General features: G+C 44.4%; 1 protein-coding gene across 2 annotated transcripts in view; it reads right to left on the bottom strand.

Annotated features, from left to right (window-relative positions):
• Positions 1-725: 725 nt before the first annotated feature.
• Positions 726-13069, bottom strand: part of LOC141146206 (tyrosinase-like) — a 54793-nt gene continuing 42449 nt past the window's right edge. Inside the window, exons 3-5 of one of the 2 annotated variants that reach the window (XM_073632939.1) lie at positions 4699-4912; positions 2856-2994; positions 726-1660 (exon numbers count right to left, since the gene is read on the bottom strand). In XM_073632939.1, coding sequence (XP_073489040.1) covers positions 1453-1660; positions 2856-2994; positions 4699-4912 — 561 coding nt within the window. In that variant the 3' untranslated portion in view covers positions 726-1452. Of the gene's footprint in view, positions 1661-2117; positions 2186-2855; positions 2995-4698; positions 4913-13069 lie in introns of those variants that run through there. The other variant, XR_012244761.1, reaches the window with a different exon arrangement.

The raw sequence follows: 13069 nt of genomic DNA, 5'->3' as shown, positions 1-13069 counted from the left end.
CCTCCAGGAATCACGCCTTGCCGCGCACATTGATTTCCTGTTTGCAAATCTTGTATTTTTGATAAATCTGCTTCAGATTTATATATTTTATTAGAAGGTCACAGAAAATAAATTTATGAATCTGATTTTAATTTTTTGTTTCACGTTTTTGTTGACAATATTTTCTCCCAGTTATGTGGTAATGGGACTTCAGCATTGGAAAACTAGAAATAATTCTGAATTCTATACAAATGGAAAAATGGCTAATGACATATATGGGGCTATAGCCAAACAATCTTCTAGATAACCACCAGAATTCACTGATCAGCCCTTCAAAACCTCTGACTAGATATACAAACAATACTTTATGACATATATGAGGTTCTGTTATTTGATAAAGGATTTGTATTCATCCATTTCTGAGAATTACCCAGCCCTGCCACTCTACACAGCCAGGTTGGTGACCTGACTAGTCTCTATTACAATTATACAATACATTCTGGTCATCCTCCAGCCTGGGATTGTATGGTGAAGAAGTAGTAGCCACCGATCAGCTCCTCTCCCTGCTCCATCTTGGTGACTCTCCCACCCCCAGCTTTGGGTTATTGTATAGAGAGGTGGATACCTCGCCACATTTAGATATTTACACAGGTTGCATTCAAAAATACTTTTCATGATTTTTTAATGAATATTTTGTACACAATGAATACATAACTGCATTAAGGGGATCATGTCTCCCTTATGTCATTTTTAATTTATGTTATTTTATGGTTTAGGCTTATCCCACAACATCCAAGTCTTCCATGCAGGCGCGGTATTCACTAATGGTTTGGACAATTGGTTTCTGTATCACCGGAAATGTAGATTTGGTCCTAATGACAGTATTAAGGAAATGTTATGGAGGCCCGAGACCCTGCAAAGGAATAACTATAAAGATATGTCACACGTAACGGAAATGGATGAAAGGAATACAATCTGCTGCCATGAGACAAAAGACGTCTGTATTGTAAAATTATAAACTTCTGCAACACATTCATTTGTATTTTTATTCTGTTAGCAAAGTACAGAGATTGTATTTCAGAGAGAAGAGGACTGTGGTTTTTTGATCTGAGAATAATGATGTTCATGTCCATCTTAGAGTCTTCAGACCACCAGCAATCCATGGACAGGTACCCCAGACAAGTGTCCGCCTGTCCACTCTTGCTGTTCTTGGTTGGATTCTTGGAGAACTTGAAGAATGTTCCTCATACTAGGCAAGTAATGGACATTTGACCATGGTGAAGATGGAGATGAAGATGGAGATGAAGAATATTGCTCCAGGCTCCACCGTTGGGTAGGTGTTGAGATGGTGATGTTCCTGTCTGAATTTTGGTGGACAGTTCACGTAATACATTATATATCAGTTTATTTCCAGCACTGTTGGAGGTAGATGACATAAAACAAGCATACAAACATTGGAACAAAATCTTCTGCTCATTGATAATTCCGGCGCCCCATGGGCGGCTTCCTGAGGAACGAGGAAAACTTATAGCCAAACTTAGTTGAGCTGTATATGAGGTCTTTATTCTTGTAACAAGGGAAATATGGCGTTGCACAATCATTTGGCCCTTGGCCCATCAGATTGTTCTCAGGGAAGTCATCAGGAGATTTGTTGTACTTCGCTATCCACGTTTCAAAGATCCTGCACAGAAGATATCACTAGTTTTAGTACAGAACCAGATATAGTCTACAGGGAAATACACTTTTACTAAATTGTAAACCATTTATTTTCAGGTTGCCAGAATCTACAAAAGAGCTTTCAACCATTAGAGAGGAGTGACCACAAAGATAGCACTGGACTCCACATATAGAGGAAGAGAAGATTCACTCAGGAAATTCAGGAAAGCAATAAAAGATGATCGGGTGTACAAAACCTTAAAGCAAATGTCCACCTAAAGATTGTCGAGTAGAGTAGATGTGACCCTTTTCTCCACTTGTAATCTAACATCAGATAAAAGCATCCTACCACCCAGGCCCGGACTGGCCATAGGGCAGACCAGACCTTTCCCGGTGGGCCGGACCGCCTGGTCCGTGGCCTGTTGATGACCACAGCAGGCAGTAAGCGGACAGAGAAAACACAGACCGTGGCCACTGCTCACCTCTCGCGATGCATCCATGCCCCATCCAAGTCTCACACAAAGCTCAGCCTCAGAACCAGTGCTCCCCCACCTCCTACTCCCGCACCTCTCCTCTTGTGTCTCCCGGGGATATGTGGACGGGAAGGCTGAGAGCCTCCACCCCGGGGTGAGTAAGCTCACCCTCTCTCCCGCCTCCCCGTGTATAAACAAATTTAACCCCTTCAAGCCAACAGTAAACAAATATGTGGCCTCTCAGTGGGTGGGCCTTAGTGCCGAGCGACCGTATATTTGCATACCACACTGCAAACACAGCTGTACTGAGATCTCACACAGTTACCGGCGGCTAACAGAAAGCTTTTACATTAGAGTCCACAGAGCTCCCCCTTACAGTTTAAGTGGAAATTCTGTGGACTCGAAGGGGGGGCTGTGCGGACTCTGATTTAAGGGGGGCTGTGCAGACTCTGATGTAAGGGGGGCACTGTAATCGTTAAAATGCCCCTTTACATTACAGTGTGGAGGACCAATTCTGTGAATATCCTGTCACCAACCACCCCCTCGAACATCCACCCATCCCACCCCCCCCGGGAAAAATTGGCTGCTCAGTGTAAAATCCCCGAGCCTATTTTCTTGTCTCAGTCCGGGCCTGCTACCACCTTGCAGGTCAGTTTTGTGATTGAAGCGTGTTCAGGGCGGCTGGAAGTGTCTGAAAATGACTTTTATTGCTGTTTCTTTATACCCCTGGACGTTTCTACTACTTACTTATCGATAAAGCTGTGATGTAGGATGAAGATGGGGTCGTTGCTGGAGATGGGGATCTGAGACATGGTGCCTCCCAGATATATGTGGACCAGGTTGTGTAAACTTCTTTTCAGTGTCACCCCATCTGGTGATAAGAACCCTAAAAAAATAGATGGAACGTCTGTAAGTACATTGTATCTTGAGAGGACATTAGAGTTTCAACAAATGAAGCTTACATAATTACATTGTTAAGTTATTTAGGTTTAAAAACAACACATATCCATAGCTGGGAAAGGCTGCAGAGTAACTGGTGGCTAATTGTCAATATTTGCTAGCTATCATTGGGGCCCTTCTATAAGGCGGTGCACGAGAAGCTGTCCCTTTAATTGTGTACACAATAAATGTCTGATGGGCTGTTAGGTAAGAATCTGTCTCTATTGGCATTAACTGTATACAGCAAAGGATTAAACTTGGCAGTTCTGCTTACCACTCCTGGCAACAAGCCAGGTCCCCAATGCTTGGTGGTCAGATGTCTCAGAAGTCTCAGCCTTCACAATTAGGTCCTCATGATCAGGTCTCTCACAAAGCTCAGTCCTAGCTTTTCAGACTCTCCCCTGGTTCTCCCTGACTATAGGCACACATGGCAATGGGTCTCTGCAGTTTTGGGTCCCAACATGGCAGGAGAGCAATCAGTGTCACAGTCCTCAGCTCCTATCCTCTCACTCTCCAGTAATTTGCCCTCCCCAATATGCAGAGAATCCTGAATATTAAAGTGCACAGTCCATAGCCTCCAGTGCACAGTGCTCTTTTTTGGACTACATATCCCATGATTCTCAGCGGCTGCACAGCAAATCCTCTCTGCCGCTGTTGATTGGCTGAAGTTGCTGCTGCTGTCAGAATGGAGGGGGAGCAGGATCGAGGGGGACTTCACACAGCCCACTCTGACAGCAGGGAAGCTAGGGGTGAGAGGCAACTGCCGCAAACAAATCCCAGGGGGGCGGATGAGGGAGATCGATTGCACACAGAGCCACTCAATCAGCCAGCAGCTCCGCTCATGTCTGCAGTACCGGATGGGAAAGGAAGGAGAAGAGTGGGCACAGGAGTACTCAGCTACTCCTCCTGCTGGCTGACAGTGGTGGGGGAGAAGGTGACAGAGACCGGCACATAATGCCAGAACAAGGTCATCCAGTGCCCAGGGCAAAAATGTGAAACTGCACCCCCCCCATCTATCACCCCACCAACCCCTGCTCCCTGTTGAATAGATAAAAGGGCGGGGCCAATATATTGGCATGCACCAAAATGTTTGTGGCTTGTAATTAAATAGCACCAATATTTGTGGTGCAGCAGACTTGAAGGTCTAACATTGGTGCACAAATATGGGACTAATTGTCGGAATACAACATAATGGGAGGATTCCCCTATCCAGGTCAAATGTGTGGATGGGTTCATCTGGGTTTTTTTTGCTCAAGCCACTGGCTAAACTAAATTAAAAAAAACTTCTCTATGGCCAGCTTAAGGTTCCTTTCAGATGGGTATTCCGATAAGGTCTGCCTGTCAGTTTTTCCATGCATCCCAAGGGAAAGGCTGATGTAAATAGACTTGTGTGTTTACACCCCCTATCTCCGAATCCATCCAGGTCTGGAAAAAAAATGGAAAAAATACCTTTCTGGACCTAAATATGACACATAGGAGGTAGCCTGACAGACACTAGAGTCTGTGTACATCTGGCTTCCCATAGAGCTCTCATGGGTCCATTTGGGTAGAGGTTCATTTTTGCTGGCCATTAAAATGTCACGGCTTCCACCACCATTATTTATTATCCTGTGGAGGCCTGATATATAACCCCCTGAGGTATTGGCCATACCTTCCAGAGAATTCCGGAAGCTGTGCCTGGATGTCTCATTAAAGGGAGGAGTATCCAGTTTTTCCAGTTTTAACGCATTGTCTACGTCCTCATAGGTGGGCAGGTTGGGTGCGTAGGGCGTGGTTCCCGGTTTTCGGTGTAGTCTTTCCAATTTATATTCTTCATCGGCCAAAGGACAATATTCATCAGGGAAATCAAAGCCACTACAAATAGCCTTCAATAAAAAAGATACAGAAAACATGGCAGATATTATTGAGGTCAATGTGCTTTATTTCATTCAAAGTGCGTGTGTGGAAAATGCATTTTTTAGTTTTGAATAGAGTGAGGAAAAGTTAGACTCTTCTGAATGTGTCCCCACCAAGGAGATTCATCCCTCTATATGTGTACTGGTGACTACTATCACTGGAGAAGACATTATTAGGTCACCTACAATTTGAATGTTGTCCCCAGAACAAGAGGTAAGGGTAAATCTTCTGTTGGGGTCACTTGTTCCAGGGACAAGTGTCCAAGAGAGGAACTCCACTGACGTTGGGAGATTTACTCTAACTTCCTGTTGTATCAAGAAGTGAACGGAAATCTCCCCAATGGTACACACACAGCACAACATGACCTGGCAGGGTTTTCAATGCTTTTCCTATTCTATCCAAAAACTACAACATTGTAAAAGAAAAGTTTGGGCTATACATAAATTTTACATTTCAGAAGCACTTCCTATTCTAAACTTTAAAGTACCAAGTAAAGGAAAGAAGATACAATAGACATGGAGTATACATAAGGACAGTATGTTCCTAAACCCATGGAGACCCCCACATTCAACCTTATATCCTCGACTCTTTCAGGTTGATGCCAAGAAGCCATTTGTTTGGGTTCCAGAGTGTTCTTGAGGTCACCCATCACCAAATCTATGCCCTGCGCCACAGTCCCACAGAGAAGATCATGGTGAACCCTGAAGTATAATCCAATTAGGAATGACATTTACCAAAGTTGGCCCTTGAACTCTCTCACCCCACTCACAGTCACCGGTACACCTATGGCTGCTTAGTTGCTGCCCCTCCATCTAGCCTAAGCTGCTTCCAGCTCTCTCCTGCACTTTGTGTGCACCTCTCCATGGTATCTAGTGGGATCCAGCTGGTTGCCTTCCTCTGTGAGCTTCCGGCACTTTCCTTCCCTTCTGCCACTTTCCTTCCATTCTGACTCTTGGCTGCTGTTTATGTGGGTTCCAGGGGCAGGGACGCTGATGAAGCCAATCTGAGACCTCCTTTCTCCCCTCTCCCAGTGACCTGTCAATCGAATGGCTGGGGAGGAGGAGTAACTTTGGCATGGCTACAAGGATGATGGTGGCTGGGCTGTGTGGTTTAAAAGGGACCTCCATCCAGGGCCCCTCCTGGAATGATCCCCCAAGATTGTCCCACAGAAAATATTGTACCATTATTTAAGAATGGTAAAATGCTAGAATCGGGTAACTGTCAATTATTTGAAAGTATTTTGAGACGAGGCAAACCAAAATATCAGTGTTAACGAGGAGGTGGAGACTCAGCTCCTTGCACAGATGGAAAGGGCTGCAAGGGCTGGGACAGTGATAATAATGGGGGATGGTAACTACCCAGAAATTGACTGGAGTAATGGCACTGCGGGGACAGTTAAAGGGCAAACATTTATATCTCTATTAAAAGACAATTTTATGGTCCAGTTTATTGAGGCCCCGACTAGGAATCACGCTCTGCTGGGCCTGGTTACCAATATTCATATAAAAGAACATCTGAGTAACAGTGACCATAACATGATTTCATTTGATGTTAGCTGTAAGCAACAAACACATACGGGAAAGATAAAAACACTTCACTTTAAGAGAGCAAATTTTCCAAGGATGAGGGCTGCTCTCCACAATTTAGACTGGGAGAGAATATTGGCATCAATGGGCACAGAACAGAAATGGGAATTCTTCAAAGTGACTGTATGTGAACTCACTGAAAAGTATATTCCTATGGACAATAAGTTTAAAAGGCTAAAAATAAAACCTATGTTGCTCACGGCCAAAGTTAAAATGGCTATAAAAAATAAGAAAAGAACTTTTAAAAAAATATAAAAATAAAGGAACGTTATCATTCTTTAAATGCTACACAGAATATAACAGAATATGTAAAAAGGAAATCAAAGACGCAAAAATTCAAAACGAACGACAGATTGCAAAAGATAGTAGGACAAACCCCCAAAAATTCCTCAAATATATTAATAGTAAAAAGGTCAGGTCTGAGCATGAAGGCCCTTTACAAAATAATCTGGGGGGGTGACGGGGACAAAGAGAAGGCAAAATTATTAAATACTTTCTTCTATTGGAGAGGACAAAATTACTTTATATGCTGATGATACACTTTTATTTTTGGGAGATACTTTGTCTTCGCTGGAGGCAGTGATGTCCTTAATTAATACGAATGACTCCTTTTCAGGCTTTAAGATAAATTGGGACAATTCATTTATTTTACCGGTGGACACTCTGGTGACCAATCTGCCAATTTCTGCTTCTCAAATTGCTGTAGTTTCTACAGTTAAATATTTAGAGATAGACGTTACATCACAAGTGAGTACATATGTGGAGAGGAACTTGGTCCCATTACTTAAGCAACTTGGGCAAGTGGGGAAAATCTGGAGCAAATTGCCTTTAACAATAATAAGCAAAGCCAATTTGATAAAGATGATATGGATGCCACAATTATTATATCTGCTACAGAATTGCCCCATATGGCTACCATGGAAATTTTTTAAACAAATAGATACCCTGTTTAGAGATCTTATTTGGAGATATAAATATGCCCGGATTAGATTGGAAATTGTGCAGCTGCCTAAGGGTCGGTTCGCACTACAACGACTTGGTATCCGACTTGTCAGCCCTCAAGTCGCATCAAGTCGCTTGACATTGGGAATTGCATTATAGTCAATGAGAGCCATCTTAATGTACACTACTTAACTCGCTCCGACTTCAGAAAAGGTTCCTATACTACTTCAAGGCGACTTCTAGACGATCTGTACCCATAGAATTCAATGGAAGTCGCCTCAAAGTCGGATCCTCATCTATAGTGAAGCGACTTTACAGGAAAAAGAAAAGATCATGAGGGAGAGCTCCATGCCAAATTTTAAATAACAAAACGGCATGGATTCCCCCTCCAGGAGCATAGTAGGCCCTTAGGTCTGGTATGGATTTTAAGGGGAACCCCCTATGCCGAAAAAACGGTGTGGAGGTCCCCCCAAAATCCATACCAGACCCATATCCGAGCACGCAGCCCGGCTGGTCAGGAAAGGGGGTGGGGACGAGTGAGCGGGCCAGCCCCCTCCTGAACCGTACCAGGCCGTATGCCCTCAACATGTGGCCCCCCCCCACCCTAAAGCACCTTGTCCCCATGTTGATGAGGACAAGGGCCTCTTCCCGACAACCCTGGCCGTTGGTTGTCGGGGTCTGCGGGCGGGGGGCTTATCGGAATCCGGGAGCCCCCTTTAATAAGGGGGCCCCCAGATCCCGGCCCCCCACCCTGCGGATGAGTATGGGGTACATCGTACCCCTACCCATTCACCTGGGGGAAAAAAAGTGTCAATAAAAAAACACACTACACAGGTTTTTAAAGTAATTTATTACTAGGGGTCTTCTTCCGACTTCGGGGGTCTCTTCCGATTTTGCGCTGCTCTCTCCGGCCTCTTCTCCTGGTGTTCGGTTCTTCTCCCGCTCGCCTGTTCTTCTGCTGGGCTCCTCCGATATCTTCCGCTCTTTTGCCGCTCTTTTGCCGCTCTTTTGCCGCTCTCTTGCTAGCGGTGGCCCGGTCTTCTCCGTCATCTTGTTCCCTCTTCTCTTCTTCCGATGTTGACACGACGCTCTCTCGCAACGACTTATATAGACATGGGGCGTGGTCACTGGGTGATGTCATCTGGTGACTCCGCCCCTTATGATGTCACCTCCCGGGGCATGATGGGAGTGTGACGTCATAAGGGGCGGGGTCACCGGGTGACATCACCCCATGCCTATATAAGTCGTTGCGCACCTCGCACACTGCATTACAGCGGGAGAGAGCGTCGTGTCAACATCGGTAGAAAAGAAGAGGGAACAAGACGACGGAGAAGACCGGGCCACCGCTAGCAAAAGAGTGGCAAAAGAGCAGAAGATAGTGGAGGAGCCTTGCAGAAGAACCGGAGATCTGGAGAAGAGGCTGGAGACCGGGAGAAGAGGCCGGAGAGAGCGGTGAAAAACCAGACACCGGGAGAAGAGGCCGGAGAAAGCGGAGAAGTCGGAAGAGACCCACGAAGTCGGAAGAAGACCCCCGAAGTCGGAAGAAGACCCCCGAAGCTGCCTAATAAATTACTTACTTGTCTAGTGTGTTTTTTTGATGGACACTTTGTTTCCCCCAGGTGAATGGGTAGGGGTACGATGTAACCCATACTCATTCACAGGGTGGGGGGCCGGGATCTGGGGGCCCAGATAATAAGTTAAAGGGGGCTCCTGGATTCCGATAAGCCCTCCGCCCCCAGACCCTGACAACCAACAACCAGGGTTGTTGGGAAGAGGCCCTTGTCCTCATCAACATGGGTACAAGGTGCTTTGGGGTGGGGGGGCGCAGGGCGCCCCTCTTCCCCAAAGCACCCACCCCCCCATGTTGAGGGCATGCAGCCTATCTCACGATCGCTGCAATAAGAAAATGTGTTTTTCCTACTGCAGCGAGCGCCAGATGTACAGTATTCTGTCGCCGAGAACCAGCGCGATCCGCGCTGGAAACACATTCTCGTGGGCAGGTACTGTATGTCAAAGAGCTGATTATCTCTGATTGGCCACAGGCAAAGTCGCCTGTCCTGGGGGCGACTTGAAGTCGTGTTGTAAGTCGCTCAAACTCGCCTTGAAGTCGCCTTGCAAAGTCACGCTAAAGTCGCGTTGCCCCTGTGGGAATCGGCACTAAGGATGAACGAGACTTGGCTGTTCCTAATGTCAGATTTTATTATTTGCCATCCCAACTCCAACAACTGTATAGATGGAAGATTATAGATTGTGAGGATCCCATACAACAAATTATATTCTCTCAATTGCAGATAGATCCACTAGTGCAGTCAATAGTCGCTCACCATTTTTATAATAAACATAGATATCCTACATTCTATTTAATACATAGGATTTGGATTACAGTTCAACAAGATACTCAGTATGAGGGATATACTCAATATATGCCCATATGGAATAATTCACAATTGTCTGAAGTGGTGAAGCAAAAAAATTTTGATATCTGGAAAAAGTCTGGCAATTTGCTTCTTTATGAAGGTGATGTTTTGCGGCCATTTGATAAATTGGCAGCGAAATATCATTTGTCTAATAAATTATTTTTTCAGTATTTACAGCTACGACATGCTTTGCAGAGCCAAGCAAAGGTATTTTTTATTAAAATATAATCCTTCATCAATTCTAGCTTTGGCAGTAACTTCAAGATGTGCTAAACAGGGACTCATAGGAAATATATACTCTTCTAAACAAACGATAGGTAGAATCAATTCACAAGAGGTTAGTTTTAGACGGAGGCGTAGAGATCTAGAGACACTTAGTGACGAAGAATGGGGGGCAAGCTCTAAAAAATGTATTTAAGGCATCTTTATCCTCTACACAGTGTTTGACTCAATTATTTATTATCCGTAGAGCCCAATATACCTTAAAATTGTACTTCTGGTGTAAAGCAACTCCATCAAATTGTCCGAGATGCACTACTGGTACCAGCACACTTATACATATGCTTTGGCGATGTCCCAAATTGCACCGATAAAGGGAGTCTGTATTTGATATTTTAAATTCCATGTGCTCTACACAAGTACAGCCTGATCCAAAAATTGCATTGCTATATTGGATTATACCGAAAGATATCCTCCCAGTTCAAAAATGGATATCAAAATATTCACCAATGAGAGATCAATGGATCAAAGCAATTAACCTTAATCTAAAACGAGAGGAACTGACATAAAAACATAGGAGATGTTCTAAAAGATTTGTAAAGATCTGGCATTGGTGGTTAGTCTCCAACCTGCCTGAGGAACCAGCTGAGTATATAAAAATATGGAAAAATGAATAAAGAGATAGAATCCTGGAGCAAAACAAATACATAATAATACAACCCCTGGCAAAAATGATGGAATCACCAGTCCCTGAGGATGTTCCTTCAGTTGTTTATTGTTGTAGAAAAAAAGCAGATCACAGACATGGCCAAAAACTAAAGGCATTTCAAATGGCAACTTTCTGGCTTTAAGAAACACTAAAAGAAATCAAGAAAAATGATTGTGGTGGCCGGTAACAGTTAGATTTATAGACCAAGCACAGGGAATAAATTATGGAATCACCCTGTAAATTTTCATTACAAAAACTAACACCTGCATCAGATGAAATCTGCTAAAATGTACAACAAAACAAATGAGGAACAAATGGGAGGAAACTGGAGTCATCATCTGTGACCTGAACTGTAAGAAACCGCCTAAAGGAAATGGGATTTACATACAGAAAAGCTAAAAGAAATCATCTCTAACACCTAAACACAAAAAAACAAGGTTCCAATGGGCTAAGGAAAGGCAATGGTGGACTGTGGATGATTGGATTTCTGACACTTTGATGTCTTCCTTGGTCTACCAGTATTCTTGCCTTTAACCACCTTCCCATGTTGTTTGTATTTGGTCCATGTTTTAGACACAGCTGACTGTGAACAACCAACATCTTGTGCACCACGACGTGATGATTTACCCTCTTTAAGGAGTTTGATAATCCTCTCCTTTTTTTCAATTGACATCTCTGGTGTTGGAGCCATGCTTCATGTCAGTCCACTTGTTGGAACAGCTCTCCAAGGTGTGATCACTCCTCTTTTACCTTCATACTAACAAGCAGATTTAATCTGATCCAGGTGTTCGTGTTTGTAATGAAAATTTACAGGGTGATTCCATAATTTATTCCCTGTGCTTGTTCTATAAATCTAACTGTTACCGGCCACCACAATTATTTTTCTTGATTTCTTTTAGTGTTTCTTAAAGCCAGAAAGTTGCCATTTGAAACGCCTTTAGTTTTTGGCCATGTCTGTGATCTGCTTTTTTTCTACAACAATAAACAACTGAAAGAACATCCTCAGGGACTGGTGATTCCATCATTTTTGCCAGGGTTTGTATATGTTTCATGTGGGTAAGAAGTGGAGGAGGGGATTGAAATTTGGTTTGACGAGCGAAATAGGTAAGGGTGAGGTGCCTGTTTTTTTCTTGGTTTTTTTTTTTTTATGTTAGGTGGGTTTATGTGATGGAATATTCTATGTGTTGTTTCTCTTTTTTGTTGTATAATGTCAAAATTTACAAAAAAATTATTTGATTGAAAAAAATAAAATTTCTTCAGCTCTGTGTATACAAAGGAGCATGGGGGAGCTCATGTGCATAATGGGGGTGACACGGCCCCAAATGATCCACAATGGCTCAAAAGTGATCTGGTCCAGAAATATTTAGACAGAATAAAGGTGAATAAAGCCCGTGGACCTGATGGCATCCACCCACGGATCATTTTAAGCAACAGACAGCATGGATTCATGAAAGACAAGTTGTCAAACAAACCTGATTTCTTTTATGAAGAGGTAAGTTAAACCTTGGACAGAGGGGTGGCTGTGGACGTGGTATACTTGGACAGAGGGGTGGCTGTGGACGTGATATACTTGGACAGAGGGGTGGATGTGGACGAGGTATACTTGGACAGAGGGGGGCTGTGGACATGGTATACTTGGACAGAGGGGGGCTGTGGACGAGGTATACTTGGACAGAGGGGTGGCTGTGGATGTGGTATACTTGGACAGAGGGGTGGCTGTGGACGTGATATACTTGGACAGAGGGGTGGATGTGGACGAGGTATACTTGGACAGAGGGGGGCTGTGGACATGGTATACTTGGACAGAGGGGGGCTGTGGACGAGGTATACTTGGACAGAGGGGGGGCTGTGGACGTGGTATACTTGGACAGAGGGGTGGCTGTGGACGTGATATACTTGGACAGAGGGGTGGATGTGGACGAGGTATACTTGGACAGAGGGGGGCTGTGGACATGGTATACTTGGACAGAGGGGGGCTGTGGACGAGGTATACTTGGACAGAGGGGTGGCTGTGGATGTGGTATACTTGGACAGAGGGGTGGCTGTGGATGTGGTATACTTGGACAGAGGGGTGGCTGTGGATGTGGTATACTTGGACAGAGGGGTGGATGTGGACGAGGTATACTTGGACAGAGGGGGGCTGTGGACGTGGTATACTTGGACAGAGGGGGGCTGTGGACGTGGTATACTTGGACAAAGGGGGACTGTGGACGTGGTATACTTGGACAGAGGGGGGCTGTGGACGTGGTATAC

This window comes from Aquarana catesbeiana, linkage group LG05, assembly GCF_042186555.1.
Source record: "Aquarana catesbeiana isolate 2022-GZ linkage group LG05, ASM4218655v1, whole genome shotgun sequence".
NCBI lineage: Eukaryota > Metazoa > Chordata > Amphibia > Anura > Ranidae > Aquarana > Aquarana catesbeiana.
The sequence above is the reverse complement of the archived record's forward strand: the minus strand, read 5'-3'. Positions and strand labels throughout refer to the sequence as shown.